This window comes from Pseudorasbora parva, chromosome 13 (assembly GCF_024679245.1).
Source record: "Pseudorasbora parva isolate DD20220531a chromosome 13, ASM2467924v1, whole genome shotgun sequence".
Taxonomy (NCBI): Eukaryota; Metazoa; Chordata; class Actinopteri; order Cypriniformes; family Gobionidae; genus Pseudorasbora; species Pseudorasbora parva.
Genome location: NC_090184.1, coordinates 33,451,162 through 33,467,430, shown reverse-complemented (window position 1 = coordinate 33,467,430; position 16,269 = coordinate 33,451,162). Strand labels below are relative to the sequence as shown.

General features: G+C 44.2%; 1 protein-coding gene across 5 annotated transcripts in view; it reads left to right on the top strand.

Annotated features, from left to right (window-relative positions):
- The window catches only part of slc44a5b (solute carrier family 44 member 5b), a 51,634-nt gene that overhangs the window by 28,596 nt on the left and 6,769 nt on the right, over window positions 1-16,269 (top strand). For 3 of the 5 annotated variants that reach the window (XM_067414060.1, XM_067414059.1, XM_067414061.1), the window contains exons 7-17: window positions 249-309; window positions 2,397-2,520; window positions 4,260-4,292; window positions 12,210-12,293; window positions 12,380-12,492; window positions 13,518-13,649; window positions 13,808-13,907; window positions 14,042-14,134; window positions 15,216-15,303; window positions 15,464-15,726; window positions 15,822-15,916. In XM_067414060.1, coding sequence (XP_067270161.1) covers window positions 249-309; window positions 2,397-2,520; window positions 4,260-4,292; window positions 12,210-12,293; window positions 12,380-12,492; window positions 13,518-13,649; window positions 13,808-13,907; window positions 14,042-14,134; window positions 15,216-15,303; window positions 15,464-15,726; window positions 15,822-15,916 — 1,186 coding nt within the window. The remainder of the gene's footprint in view (window positions 1-248; window positions 310-2,396; window positions 2,521-4,259; window positions 4,293-12,209; window positions 12,294-12,379; window positions 12,493-13,517; window positions 13,650-13,807; window positions 13,908-14,041; window positions 14,135-15,215; window positions 15,304-15,463; window positions 15,727-15,821; window positions 15,917-16,269) is intronic. The other 2 variants (XM_067414062.1, XM_067414063.1) reach the window with 1 other exon arrangement.

Sequence of the window (16,269 nt, the reverse complement as noted above, 5' to 3'; positions counted from 1 at the left end):
CACTTGTGATGACGATGGTTCATCTTAGCAAGCCGATACTTGCGTAGATGTACCAACGCAAACCGTTGGCAAACCATTTAGAATGGTCTAAATCTGCTGTGATTTGTGACTGGATTTTCACACATGCACATTTAGAAACGCACATGGTGACAATTTGTGAGCCAGGCCTGACTTACTGGAGAGATATTATAGAGCAGAATGCTATATTTTTGTAATATCTTTTTATCTTCCTCTATACCATTCGGCAGCCGGTTTCTCAGGTGCTACAGGATGAAGATTGTCCCTCAATGATTGTGCCAAGCAGACCATGTGAGTTTTTGTTTACATTTTTTTTTGAGAGGAATACATAATCAAAACTATGCTTTCTGTCCTACAATGTCTCATTATATGTGAGTGTGTGACATATGAGGACACAAATGTGTATAATGACATGGGTATTACAAGGAGAGGGTGAAACATGAGGACATTGGCTATGTCTCCACTTTTCAAAATGCTTATAAATCATACAGGATGAGTTTTTTTGAGAAAATAAAAATGCAGAATGTTTCCTGTGCTGGGTAGGTTTAGGGGCAGTGTAAGGGGATAGAAAATACGGTTTGTACAGTATAAAAACCATTACGCCTATGCAATGTCCCCATATGTCACAAAGACAAAAGTGTGCATGCGTGCAGCGCATCTCCATGTCTCCAATACATTTCCAGGATAATCTTGAAAGTTTGAGGAGTGAACTTGTGACAGAACAAAGAAAACCCAACATATATGTGTATAAGTAGGCTAAATTAGTTAAAGGGTTAGTTCACCCCAAAATGAAAATTCTGTCATAATTTACTCTCCCTCAAGTTGTTCCAAACCTGCATTAATGTCTTTCTTTTGCTGAACACGAAGGAAGATATTTGGAAGAATGTTTGTATATAAGCAGATCTTGAGCCCCATTGACTACCATAGTAGGGGAAAAAAATACATCGTAGTCAATGGGGCTTAAAATCTGCTTATATACAAACCTTCTTCCAAATATCTTCCTTTGTTTTCAGCAAAAAAAAGACATTAATTCAGGTTTGGAACAACTTGAGGGAGAGTTAATGATGACAGAATTTTCATTTTTGGGTGAACTATCCCTTTAAAGTTAAATCTTGTTTATGTGTAATTAAAATGAAGATGCTAATGACATGAATGTATGTGAACATGAGTAGAAACTTCTCATTGAGGCCACTGGATCTCTTTGAAGCCATTATATCTGCTTCATTGTAAACATTGTAAAAAATATAAGAGATAGAAAAAGAGAAAATGTCTCAGGCAAGGCTGAGAAAGGTTGCTGTGTCCTCTCCATATCAGCAGAGGAGGCACAGAATGATACAAACCCTTGGATAGCTTCTGCTTATCACTTCGAAGGAATTCAGGCCTTGAAGGCAGAGTGAAAAAATGCAAGTGCAGATAGGCTTGGGCGGTAATACGGTAAAATGGTATACCGTGGGATCTAAAAATAGCAACGGTATCAGTTTCAATACCGTCAAACCGTCAAAAAAAACAAAAAAAACAGATCAACTTACATATTGCTGATCAACAATTAATTATTAAATATTTAATAAGTTGAACTAATTAAACTATTTACATATTAAATACTATTTATTTATTAAATGCCTAAATATGTGTATGCGTTGTTGTGACAGCGTGGATAAGAAAGAGAGAGAGAGAGAGGGGAAAAGACGGCGAGTCGGGCACTGAGTTATTATCGAAAAAGAACACAACTTCTGCAGTTTGGAAGTATTTTGGGTTTTGACGGTAAATACAGACGAGGCAATTTGCAAATTGTGCAACAAAAAGATGACCGCGAGAGATGGAAATACCTTGAACCTAAGGGCGCATATCCGAAACCACCATCCTCACTGCTAAGTGGATGAAAAACCGAGCGCACCCTCGGACTATGCTGTAATATTGCCGAAGCCTTTTGTCACACAGCTGGCAATGTAAGCAATAAGCATGAACTCCACAAAAATCATGTGGAGTTCATGATTAACTCCACAAAAGTTAATTGTTCATGATTAACTTCACACAAAAAAAAGTCAATTGTCTGATAACGGTAAGCATAAAACGTGCAGAGAGTTTCTCAGGGGCAGGGGCTCAAATGTAAAAAATAAAATAAAAATATAGGCCTATATATATATATATATAAGCCAAGCCAACAGTTTGTTGACGCTGCCTGAGCCTTACATCATAAGGTTTTAATTATTCACGGTAATACCGTATACCGAGGTAAAATAGGGAGGAGGTTTGACGGTATCAAAATTTGGATACCGCCCAAGCCTAAGTGCAGACAGACACAAAGCATGTCCTCATCAACTTTTGTATACTATGTATAAATGCTTTTTAATTTAGCTTTATTCTTTACTGTCTCTCAGTTCTCCAGAGGTGCTTTCCCGATTTCATCACCAGAAACGGGACGTTAACTGTTGCCAACCAAACAAGCTTCAAAGATGGACATGGTAAAACCAGAAGTGTCATTGATCTGAGAGAAGCAGCAAAGTAAGTTTCACTTAGCAGTGCTTCGCATCATTTATTAAGGGCTATAGCCTTCAACCAGCCTGTTTAGTGGCTATTGGACTTTTCTTTCTGTCTACAAAATGTTAGGCTAGTTAGGCATGCTAAAGCAGCCGTGCTGCCTTTGTTTGAGTTTGAAATATGAGCTTAGTTTAGTTTTAGTCACAACTGAACCTTAATTATACACACCATTCTGTTGTCAAATATTGTTAGTGACCACTAAACTATATAATCTTATATTGCATAACCATAGAAATACAAACCATACAAACCCAGTCATAAGGCTTTTGAAATTGAGAAATTTTGGAACAATTTGAAATTGAGCTCTATTGTTTTATTGATGTATGGTTTTTTAGGATAGGACAATATTTGGCCGAGATACAATTATATGAAAATCTGGAATCTGAGGGTGCAAAACAATCTAAATATTGAGAAAACCGCCTTTAAAGTCCAAATGAAGTCCTTAGTAATGCATATTACTACTAAAAATACATTTTTGATGCATCTACGGTAGGGAATTTACAAAATATCTTCATGGAACGGCATTAAAGACGTTTAATGTCTATTTATGTGTTTATTTGGTTAAGTAGCTGTGTTACTTTCAACTGGGATAATATACATCCAGCTGGTCATTAACACAAAATAAACCCCTTCACTTTACATCAGGGTCCTAATCTCCCTGCCAGGGTTCAAATGAGTCAGATTTGAAGTGATTGTACACTACTGATCATAAGTTTGGGGTCGCTGAGATATTTTCATATATTGTTTAGTTCTTGTTTAATCAAAATACGGTTACAAAAACAGCTATATTGTTAAATATAAGTACAATTTAAAATAACTGTTTTCTATTTGAATATATTTGAACATTTATTTTATTCCTGTGATGGCAAAGCTGAATTTTTAAAGCATCATTACTCCAGTCTTCGGTGTCACATAATCCTTCAGAAATCCTTCTAATATGAATATTTGCTGTCCAAGAAACATCTCTTATTATTAATGTTAAAAACAATTGTTCTACTTAGTATTTTTGTAGAAGCAATTATACATTTCTCCGTTTTTTTCTTCTTCTTTTTTTCAGGATTATATGTCAAATAAATGCTGTTTGAAAGAGTATACATTTCTTTAAATAAAAATAAAATAAAAAAGAAATTGCTGACCCCAAACTTTTGACTTGAATGTATGTGTAACATATACACATATTTGATAGATACAGCAGGTATTAATTATTTTTGACATATGTTTCTAAATATACTGTCTTTCCATCCAGGCAAGAGAGGACAGTTTTATCTGGGTATGACATTAGGCCTTACAAAGGTCAGAGAGAATCTGATCTTTTAAGCCATGCAAAGAAGTCAAGCTGTGCATGTTTGCATGAGTTTGCTGTTGCCTTAATAGCACTGATGTTGAACGCCTGGGGTAAAAGGTCACACATTCTTATTTTGGCAGGCAGGTTTCTTGTAACTAATAGACATTGTTTACACAGGACGTGTTCTTATGTCTTTAGTCACTGCATTGCATCTTTCTACATGGTAAAATTTGTTAATTTCCATCTGAATGCAAGACTGTCCTGTGTGAACAGGTTTTAACCAATGATATTTTTGAAAACGAGCACTTTTATGCTATAATCTGCTGGTGCTTTTTATAACTCTTTACCTGATTGCAGAAAGGCATTTTTTCTTCCTGTGTGTCTTTTGTAACATGCTCAATGCTTCTTTTTTTTGTAGCAAAGTTACGGCCATGCAGCAAGGAACAGAAAGGTCTTTATTTCTTGACAGCTTTAAAACTCGACCTTGTCCTTCACTTATCTGCAAACGTCTCGGTTACGTATGTAACCCTCGTTCCCTGAAGGAGGGAACGGAGACGTACGTCAGAACTGAACCGACGAATGGGATCTTACTTTAGAGACCAATCCTACTTCGAGCATCTAACAACGAGCCAATGAAATTTGGCATGCGATCACGCATTCCACGCTCCGCCCCGCAGCGCGGGTATAAATAGGAAGTGGAATGGTAGATCAGCGCTTTTTCTGCTGAGGAGCCGAAAGGTGACCGGACTCCCAGCGGAAGCACAGCATCTGGCGACGGGACGTACGTCTCCGTTCCCTCCTTCAGGGAACGAGGGTTACATACGTAACCGAGACGTTCCCTTTCAGTCGGTCACGTTCGACGTACGTCAGAACTGAACCGACGAATGGGATCCCTTATGGAAAACGCCAGGATGCTGGCCCTTCCAGCGTCCTGCTTGAGCGCACTGCACCGTCTAGTATGGTACGGAAGTCAGGGCTCCAAGCAGGGAGTACAGTCACTGCTGTTTCTGCAAGACCCACTCAGAATGACTATTGGATAACGCTGGGAAAGCGTGCCTACCTCGAGAGAGAGAGGGTACGCTGCGGGGCCACGTCCTTCAGGGAAGGAGAGGTGGCAGAATACACATAAGGACTAACCTGGCAGGGTAGTGCAACATATGGCAGTCTCTGGGGTGGTTCCAGCCTGATTGAAGGGGGGAAAGAACACGCCCAGAGACGACAGAGCGGGCTCTGTCGAGGGAAAGACACGGGGCTAGCCCGAAGGGTAGCTGGAACCGTGGAAGAATACACATATGGGGTTGCCGTGAGGGAACCGCTACATATGGGACCCAGCCTACAGCCACGTTTCACAAGCATACGGGTGCAGGCCTGGCGTCAGACGGTCCGCAACGTCTGACACCGGAGGGGTGACGGAGGAGCTCGACAGGGTTAGCCGGTTTCCCGGGGAACACAACTGGAGACAATAGACGCACGTATCCGGCCCAGAGGGCGGGAGTGGCGTTTCGCAAGCCGACACTTAGAACGGGCACTTAGCGCTCCTGGCCCCTGGGGGCGAGGATGCGGGAAGATACCGGCTCTACACGTAAGCTATAGAATCTAGCCAACGTGTTAGGTGTCGCCCAGCCCGCAGCTCTACATATGTCTGTCAGCGAGGCGCCTTGAGCCAGCGCCCAGGAAGAAGCAACACTCCGAGTGGAGTGAGCTCTTACACCGAACGGGCAAGGCACGTCTTGGGACTGGTAGGCCAAGACTATAGCATCCACTATCCAGTGGGCTAACCTCTGCTTGGAGACAGCCTTTCCCTTCTGCTGGCCTCCGTAACAGACGAAGAGTTGCTCTGAGGTCCGAAGGCTTTGGGTCCGGTCAACGTAAGCGCGAAGAGCGCGGACCGGACACAGCAAAGCCAGGGCTGGGTCTGCCTCCTCCGAAGGCAGCGCTTGCAGGTTCACCACCTGATCCCGGAAGGGAGTGGTAGGAACCTTGGGCACATATCCGGGCCGGGGTCTCAGGACAACGTGAGAGTTACCCGGCCCGAACTCTAGGCACGATTCGTTGACCGAAAGTGCATGCAGGTCCCCTACCCTCTTGATCGAGGCCAATGCCGTCAGGAGCACTGTCTTCATTGACAAGATTTTCAACTCACAAGACGCCAAAGGCTCGAAGGGAGGGCTCTGAAGTGCTCGGAGCACTAGAGCTAAGTCCCAAGAGGGTATCGAGGATGGACGAGGAGGATTTAGTCTCCTCGCACCTCTGAGGAACCTGACGATTAGGTCGTGCTTCCCCACGGACTTACCTTCTACTACATCATGGTACGCTGCTATTGCTGCAGCATATACCTTGAGGGTGGAGGGAGACAGCCTTCTCTCCAACCCATTCTTGCAGGAAGGAAAGCACGACACTGATCGAACACCTTCGGGGGTCTTCCCGGCGGGAAGCGCACCACTCAACGAACAGGTTCCACTTCAGAGCATAGAGGCGCCTCGTAGAGGGGGCTCTAGCTGAAGCGATGGTATCTACGACAGCTTGTGGTAGTCCATCTAGAACCTCCGCGCCAGGGACCAGACATGAAGATTCCAGAGGTCTGGACGCGGGTGCCATAACGTGCCCCGTCCCTGAGAAAGAAGGTCCTTCCTCAGGGGAATCGGCCAAGGAGGGGCTGTCGCGAGGAGTGTGAGTTCTGGGAACCAGGTCCGGTTGGGCCAATACGGCGCAACTAACAAGACCTGCTCCTCGTCCTCCCTGACCTTGCACAGAGTCTGTGCAAGAAGGCTCACTGGGGGAAACGCATACTTGCGTAGGTCCCGGGGCCAGCTGTGCGCCAGTGCATCTGTGCCGAGGGTACCCCCGGTTAGGGAATAGTACCACTGGCAATGGGTCGAGTCCGGAGAGGCAAACAGGTCGACCTGTGCGGCCCCGAACTGGTCCCATATCAGCTGGACCGCCTGGGGGTGGAGTCGCCACTCTCCCGGAGGTGTCGGCTGACGAGAGAGCTCGTCGGCTGTCTGGTTCAGCACACCAGGGACATGAATGGCCCGAAGCGACCTCAGCTGCTTCTGACTCCACAGGAGGAGGTGGCGGGCGAGTTGGAGCAGACGACGGGAGCGTAGACCACCCTGACGGTTGATGTACGCAACGGCCGTGGTGCTGTCCGTACGGACCAGTACATGCTTGCCACATAGCGGCCCCTTGAGGCGGCGGAGTGCCAGATGTACTGCCAGTAACTCGAGGCAATTGATATGCCAATGCAATTGCGGCCCCGTCCACAGACCAGCAACTGCATGCCCGTTGTACGTGGCCCCCCAGCCTGTGGTGGAGGCATCCGTGAACAGCACAGCATGCCTGGACACTTGTTCTAGGGGCACCCCGGCCCGGAGAAACGAAGTGCTGGACCACGGGCTGAAGGTTTGGCGGCAGTAAGGAGTCACTGGGACCCGGTACTGACCGCTCTGCCACGCCCACCTCGGGACTCGGCCATTGAGCCAGCGTTGAAGCGGTCTCATATGAAGCAATCCGAGCGGCGTGACCGCGGCTGCAGATGCCATATGCCCCAGGAGCCTCTGAAAGAATTTCAGTGGGACCGCTGTCCTGCTCTTGAACATATTCAAGCAGTTCAACACCGACTGGACTCGCTCCTCGGTGAGGCGCGCCGTCCGGTTGACCGAGTCCAGCTCCATACCGAGATAAGAGATCCTCTGTGTGGGACAGAGTTTGCTCTTCTCTCGGTTGACCCGAAGGCCCAACTGGCTGAGGTGACTGAGCACCAGGTCCCTGTGTTCGCACAACTGGTCCTTCGACTGGGCTAGGATCAGCCAATCGTCGAGGTAGTTGAGAATCCGAACGCCGCGTTCTCTGAGTGGAACAATGGCTGCCTCCGCGACCTTCGTAAAGACGCGGGGCGACAGGGACAGCCCGAAGGGCAGGACCTTGTACTGATATGCTTTCCCCTCGAACGCCAAACGTAGGAACGGTCTGTGTTGAGGGAGAAAGACACACGGAAGTACGCATCCTTCAGGTCGATCGCTGCAAACCAATCCTGGGGACGGATGCATTGGAAATGCGTTTCTGCGTCAACATCCTGAACGGGAGCTTGTGCAGGGCCCGATTCAGAACTCGCAGGTCCAGGATTGGTCATAACCCACCCCCTTCTTGGGCACAATGAAGTAGGGGCTGTGAACCCCGTCTTCATATCGGCTGGAGGAACCGGCTCGATCGCGTCCTTCGCCAGTAGGACCTCGATCTCTGACCTCAAGACCTGAGCATCGCTGCTTCGCACAGAGGTGAAGAGGATGCCCCCGTACTTGGGCGGCCGGCGCGCGAACTGAATCGCGTAGCCGAGTCTGATGGTACGGATGAGCCAGCGAGACGGCCCGGGGAGACCTAGCCAGGCCCCCAGAGACCGTGCAAGCGGGACCAACCGCACCACAGACGTGCCCGGGGTGGGGCAGCGAAGCGGAGTACTCTGGCCCGACTCGGGAGGCCCGGAGGCGGCCCGAAGTGTTGCCTGAGCATTCCTGGTTTGGACAGAGAGTGGGTGAGAAGGCCCGGAGGCGTCCTCGGAGCCCACTCTGCTGCCCACTGCCCGGAGGCAGGGAAGTGAAGCACTCAGCCCCGACCCGGGAGGCCCGTGGGCGGCCCGGAGTGTTGACTGAGTGCTCACGAGAGAGGAAGTGTGTGGGTGAGAAGGCCCGGGGGCGTCCTCGAGGCCCACACAACTGCCCCCTGGCGACGGGAGGGTAGGAAAGGAGTGACAAGGCCCGTGGGCGTCGCACACTGCCAACCTGACCCTCTTGGGGCCCAGAGAGAGAGGAAACTGCTCTTAAAATGTGGGTACCGCTGGACTCCGGAGAGCCAGTGGCAGAACCGAAACCAGTCAGGGCCCCCCGGTCCTCCTCCGGGGGGGTGGGGGAGGGATGCGAACATCGTCTCCCCCGAGCAGCTCCTGTTCTCCCTAGCCGGCCCGTCTCAGGGCCGCGTCCCCTTGCGCTTGCCTGCCGGTTAGCGGGCCCTGGACGGGTTGGGCGTCCCTCGCGTCCGGCACCCTGCTCCTCCAGTGGAGGCTGCTGCTCGGCTCTAGCAGGGTGGAGGCGGACGCAGGAGGGGATGCCCTCGGCGGCGAGCCGGCAGAGGCGCTGCGACCGACGACCGAGCAGCTGGTCGTCGGCACCCTGGTGCAACGCCTCCGTCTGCTCTAGGGCCACCAAGAACTGCTGGGCAAAGTTCTCGATGGTGCCGCCGAGGAGGCCAGCCCGACAGACAGGCTTTTCTTGCGCATATCTGCCAGGTTAGCCCCCTATTCCTGGACCACTAGTGTGGACACCGCCTGACCCAGGGAGCGTGCAGTGATTTTCGCCGCCCATAGGGCGAGGTCCAACACCGCACGCAGTTCCTGCACAACCCCTGGGCTGGGACTACCCTCGTGCGTGCAGGGCAGAGGGCAGTGAGAGAGGGAAAACAATGACACTTTTTTTTTTTTTTTTTTTGTCTCATTTTTGGCCCTTTTGACCCTCCATATTTCCCTCTCTCCGATGCAGCAATTGACATCTGTCCTCTGCCAGAGCCAAAAATGAAACGCTAAGCCCTTTTCTCTTTAGGATCAGCGATTCCACCTTCAACTACCAGCAGGCATGCGAGACAGTGAACGTGGCCGTCAGAACGGCACACAGCGCACTGAGCGCTCAAGCCTCTATGAAGAAGGCAAGGCGAACAATGCCCTGACGTGGTCGTGTTCTCATGAGAGAATCCGTACCACCCACGAACAGAGTCTCAGCATGCTTTTGATGCGATAGAGGAGTGGGGGCCCGAGGGGATTTACCCGGCGGGGAATCCCCACTGTAATCCTCAGGCCACCAGCGCTTATCAGCCAAAGTAGCCCTTTTCCAGTAACACTAGAAATGAACTAGATCGGGGGATAGGCGAAGGGACTCGACCCCATCTGAGGTTTCATAGTCTCGACCGCGCATCTAGAGCGCCGACTGACGCGCGCCGGTTGTTGTGACAACCACCGCTGTCAGCCGGTCGCTCGACGGCACACGGCGCGCTGAACACTCGAGCCCTTTATGAGAAGGGGGAGACGAACAACGCGCCGACGTGACCATGTTCTTTACCAGAACATGAATCACCCACGATCGCAATCTCACATGCGCTCGTGGCCGTCAAAGAGGACAGGAAACAGTTGCATACCAGGAATACACGGTTTGAATGACATCTTGAAAAAGACGCAGGGTCAAACCGTGTTGCTCTTTTGTGAATGGAAAGCTGCTCTTTTAGTGTGCTGAAGCACTCAGGGAGATGACCGCGGCTCCACACAGTTCGTTCTGCAAGCCTGTGTGAGCTCTCAGTGATGTGTATTTGTGTGTGTAACGCCCAGCGAACCAACAGTTTGTATGGGAAACGCTCAGCGAACCAACAGTTTGTATGGGAAACGCTCAGCGAACCAACAAGCTCCTTTAGATCGCTTGATCACTGATCAGACGGTCTCTCACTGACGCGCCGTATCACCCGCACTGGCAGACTCTCTCACTCAACACTCTTTGACTCGTAGTCAGACACTCTTCGTAGGAAACAGTAAGCACTGCTCGGCTCCGAAGTAGAAAGCGCTGATCTACCATTCCACTTCCTATTTATACCCGCGCTGCGGGGCGGAGCGTGGAATGCGTGATCGCATGCCAAATTTCATTGGCTCGTTGTTAGATGCTCGAAGTAGGATTGGTCTCTAAAGTAAGATCCCATTCGTCGGTTCAGTTCTGACGTACGTCGAACGTGACCGACTGAAAGGGAACTAACCTCCCTCACCACACATTTTGCACCTGCAGCATCTCAAAGAATCTGTAGAACAGAAAAAATCTCAATCCCAATGCCTTTCAGAAGTCTGTCTGCTGAAAGAGCTTTTAAGAATTTAATGGTAAATATAAGGGAGGAAGCAGGGTCATTGTGCACGGGAACCAGATCGATCATGTCCATGCAAAATTGAGAGTAGAGGTTTGAAATGCAAAGGACATTGTTAAATTTGGGATGGAGAGATCCCCTTTCACCAACAGCTTCTCATCAGCTTTTCATTAACTTCATCTCTGTCAGAGTTTGGAAGTAATTACTAAACCTAACTATATTTTTCAGTATAATGACAGAAGTTGTGCTATGTTTTTAAAAACGAGAAGCGATGAATAATGTGACAAAATTCTATTTAGTTGTTGTTGTTTTTTACTTGAATGAAATTCCAAACTCTCTCATATGAATCTTTTACATGATTCTTCGAGTCCATGTGCAGATGTCTGCAGTCTCTGCACTGACATTTTTTTATAGCAATAGACAGAAATTGTAAGTTTTTACATACTTAGCTAGCTAAGTGTAGACAACTGCATTTGTTTTTTAAGAAGTTGCTTAACTACTTAACTTACTTTATATTTAGTAGCTTGTAGTTTGACAAGCTATAGCTTCCAGCTCACTACAGATATACTTTTCAAAACTACCTCACTTCTGTACAAATCAATGAGCATCACATAATGTAAAAAATATTAATATAGATAGCTTACAATTAATAAAATCAAATCCATTTAATACTTCCATTCAAAAGTTTGGGTTGAATTTATATATATATATTATATCTTATGCTCATTACAGGTGGCTGCATTTATACAGTAAATGCAGTAAAATCGTCAAATATTATTACAAATTAAATTTTGACGTCATTTATTCCTGTAATGGCGACGCTGAGTATTTTTGCTTGATTACATCAGACTTCAGTGCCATGTTCCTTCAGAAATCATTCTAATATGAGGATTTGGTGATCATGAAGCCATTGTTATCATCATGAACTTTAAAAAACAGTTGTGCTGCCTAATATGTTTTGTGGGAAATGTGATTGTGTATCATTTTCTCTTTGATGTATGGTAAATTAAAAAAACAGCATTTATTAAATTTAAATCTTTTGTAACTGTAAATGTCTTTATGGTCACATTTGATCAATTTAATGCATCCTTGCTGAATAAAAGTATTAATTTTCTTTAAAAGAAAAAAACGAAAACTTTTGAATGGTAGTGTAGTATACCAAAACTTCTCTCACCATAGACTTACCTAGGAGTGTGCTATCTTAACACTTGTTCTTCACTGTGCATGAAAAAACGTGGATTTTTCATGAATGGAGGACAATAGAACAAAGCTGATGTCTTCTTACACCAGTAACACTTGTGTGAAACATCCACCTGATCACTGTTGAGCTGTAGTGCTTCTTAGTTTTATGAAAAATGGACAGTATGTGGCACGTTTATGAGAGGGAGAGCGAGACAAACCTCCTCATATACTGCTCTGTACAGTCAATAAAGTTGAATGTGCAGTTTGTATTGGTTTTGATGGTTTTCTTGCTCTTTTACAGTGGCATCACCAGCCTGTTAGATGCAAAGAACGTCGGCACCAAGATCTTTGAGGATTACGCCAGCTCGTGGTTTTGGATCCTAATGTATGTATTACATTAGTGTTTGACCATTAGACAAAATACAATAGATTCATATAATTTGACTGATCTGTTTTTATTGGTGTTTTCAGTGGTCTGGTGATTAGCATGCTGGTCAGTCTGGTGTTTATTCTGCTGCTGAGGTTCACCGCTGGCGTTCTCTTCTGGATGGTCATCTTCGGTGTCATCGTGGCTGTGGGCTATGGTTGGTAATGCCTACAGAACCATACCGACCAAAACTCAGAACTTCAATAATCTCTTAAGGGGATAGGCACTCTCATGACTGTCGTTCTTCACTGGAATACAAAAGAAAATCACTCTTTTAACATTTCACAAAGTCATTTTTGTCCTCTTTTGAGTCAGATCTTTTCAGTGAGTCAAATGATCCAGTTAGAATGTTTCATGAATTGGACTGATCTGGTTTTCTCATGAACTCTCAGGCTACCTTGGACGTCAACAATGAATGTTCACTGATCTTTTAACTGATCATAAAGGGATAGTCTGTCATCAATTACTCACCCTCATGTCATTTCAAACCCATAAGACTTTTGTTCATCTTCAGAAATCTGAGAGATTTCTGTCCCTCCATTGTAAGTCTATTCACCCCAAACTCTAATGCTTCAAAACATTTATAAAGAGATCGTAAACCTAATCCATATGAATCAAGCATATTTTTTACAAGTCTTGGAAGAGACACAATTGCTTTATATGTTGAACAGATTAAATTAAAAATTGTATTCACATAAAAAAATGAGTGAATGTCGTCAGCACGTTTTAGCTTGCCCAAGAACCAATGAGGTTTGTTCTTGTGCGTTTAGCGAGTACGGTTGATTTTATATATGCTGATTAATGTTTATATGTGATTAAAAAGCCTAAATTCAATCTTTTCATCATATAAGGCGATCATGCTATAGCAATGCTTATTGTTCTTTGCATTATTGTATGCGAATGTCTCTTCAGAAGACTTGGATTAAACCGCTACATTCGTATGGATTTATTTTATGATCTCTTTATGAATGTTTTGAGGGTCAGAGTTTGGGGTCAATAGATTTCCAGAATCTCTCAGATGTTAGAATGTCCAGAATCTCTTATAAAGAGTTTTTGTTTTAAAATAAATGTTCTTTTTTGTTGTTGTAGTAGAAACTATCCCTTTAACAATAAATGATTTGTTCATTTGTGACTTTCTCTACACTATGGGTTCACCCACTGTGTCCTGACTGTCATTTACAGGAATATGGCATTGCTACTGGGAGTACAGTTCACTCAAGGGGAAGCCGGACGCTGATATCACCATCTCGGACATTGGATTCCAGACGGACTTCCGGGTTTACCTGCAGCTGAGTCAGACCTGGTTCATATTCAGTGAGAATTCTTCAGTTATTCCAGTATATGAGCGTTTGTAGTGCATTTAAATCAAATAATAAATCTCAAACCAAGCTATGCACCTCCACTTTCAAGTTGATAACGGTTATGAAAAGTTCTGTTTGATGGAAGGATGACAGCTTGATATTGTACCGCAGTGATCTCCTTGGCTGTCATTGAAGCTATCGTCATCTTAGTGCTGATATTCCTGCGGAACAGAGTTCGCATTGCCATCGCTCTTCTGAAAGAGGGCAGCAAGTTAGTTTCTTTCTCTTTCTTTTGTTTAATGCCTGTGCATGTAAACAGAAAGAATAGAAAAACAACTGAAACAAAGCTGACAAACGGTATTGCTGTTTTTTTTCCTTTTCTCCACATCTCTCTCTTTCCTACAGGGCGATTGGCTGCATTATGTCGACGCTATTCTATCCCATCATCACCTTTCTGATGCTGGCTCTCTGTATCGCGTACTGGGCCATTGTAGCTGTGTATCCAAATCTCAATTTAAATAAATTCTGGATTAAAATTAATATATGCAACATTAATAATTCAATGATTCTATAATTGGAGATACATTTGGCATTTCAAAAAACGGTTCACAAACAGAAATTCTTTCTAGTATCGTTATTAAAAACATATTTAATTTGAATAATTGAGTGCCTGTCAAACACAAGTTACTTAATTTTTTGCTTTTAACAAAAAAGAAGTAATTACTTTGTAGTATTATTTGTCAACTCTGTTACAGACCAATTTGGCAATGTGTAGAAATAACATTGATAACAGAGTTTGATGGTAACAGGATTGACCATTTTAAACTTTTTAGCCAAAACTTCCAATTGCTAGAGGAAGTGCTCGGAGACTAATGAAATCATAAATAAATATACTTTTAAACAACCCATTGTGGGATCAGTGATAAATTGAGTTTTCCTATTTTTACAAATTAAATCAGTGTAAGAATTAAAAAATATTTCTTGTATTTTATAAATGTATTTTTTTATATATGTGTATATATAATATAATAAATACAATATAATCAGTGAGGGAAGGTGAAACGGTTTCTTGTATTTTACATAGTTTTGGGAGATAATTCCACCAATTGGACGGCAAAGTATGGTACAGTAACATAACTGACGCAATATTTATGGACACATTTTTATAAGATAAAAGTTTTTTTTAAACAAATTAATGTTGTAGAATTGGGAAAATTACTTCTTTTTTTAAAAAAAGAATGAAATATTACCTAAAAGAAAATATGATTTTTAGCTATATAAGAAAGAAAATGTTTTTTTACAGAAAATATTATATTGTTATGGCCTGTAACATCTTGTGATCCCTTACAATGAGTAACAAATTATTCAAATAATAAAAAATATAACCATTTAAAAAAAGCAGGGGAAAAAGACTTTGGACACCAAATGTACCTTCAATTATAGAATCACCCATGTGCAAATATGTATGCATGATTTTGGGGTGAGGTTATTTTAGCAGTCCATTTACTGGAACAGAAATGACACACTTCAGCTTTAACTAGTTTGTATTTTTAGTCTCCTTAACCATAACTTATTTCAGGTTCCTGGCCTCATCTGGAGACGCCGTCTATAAAGTAATGTCAACGCTACCCGACTGCAAGTATACCAATCTCACCTGTGACCCAGAGGTAAGAACTAAGCCTACTGTAATCTGTGATAATGATACAAGAGTAGTCTGCTTAACCAATGTGCAGGTTTTCATTTGTACTAAATTTAAGTATTGAGTCCATTTATGAATCTAGTAACTGTCATATCGATGATTGTTTGTGTCTCTTTGATGTGTTTCAGACCTTCAGTCAATCAAACGTGACTAAACTGTGTCCGGGCTCCCAGTGCACGTTTGCTTTTTACGGTGGAGAGAGTTTGTACCACCGTTATATCTTTGTTCTTCAGCTCTGCAATTTACTAGTGTTCCTCTGGCTGGTAAATTTCACCATTGCTCTGGGCCAGTGCACCCTCGCTGGGGCTTTTGCCTCATATTACTGGGCCTTGAGGAAGCCAGAAGATATCCCATCTTGCCCCTTGGCTTCATCATTTGGCAGGGCTATAAGGTAAGTTGCCATCAGAGCTTTTAGAGGCTTGTAGGCAATTATGGCTTTTGGACTGGAATGAAATGTTCACTAATCACATTATAATGTTATTCCAGGTATCACACAGGCTCTCTTGCATTTGGAGCTTTGATACTGTCCATCGTACAGTTCATCCGGATTATTCTGGAGTATCTCGACCACAAACTGAAAGGTATGAAATTTCATTCAAATTTTCAGAGGTTTGATTGTAACCGGTGCCTCTTTTGCATCATAATTCAGAAATGTTCACAGAGGTTTTAAAATGTTGTAAAACTTTACATTCCTGTTCAAAAGTCTGGGGTCAATACAGTTTTAATTGAAAGAAATGAATAGGTTTATTCACCAGTAATGCATTTAAACGATCAAAAGTAAAAACATTTGTTACAAAATATTTTTTTTTGGTCTTTAACTTTATTATTAATCAAAGAATCCTGAAAAATATATCTATATCACAGTTTCCACAAAAATATTAAAGGGGTGGTTGCATGCAATTTCACTTTTTTAACTTTAGTTAGCGTGTAATGT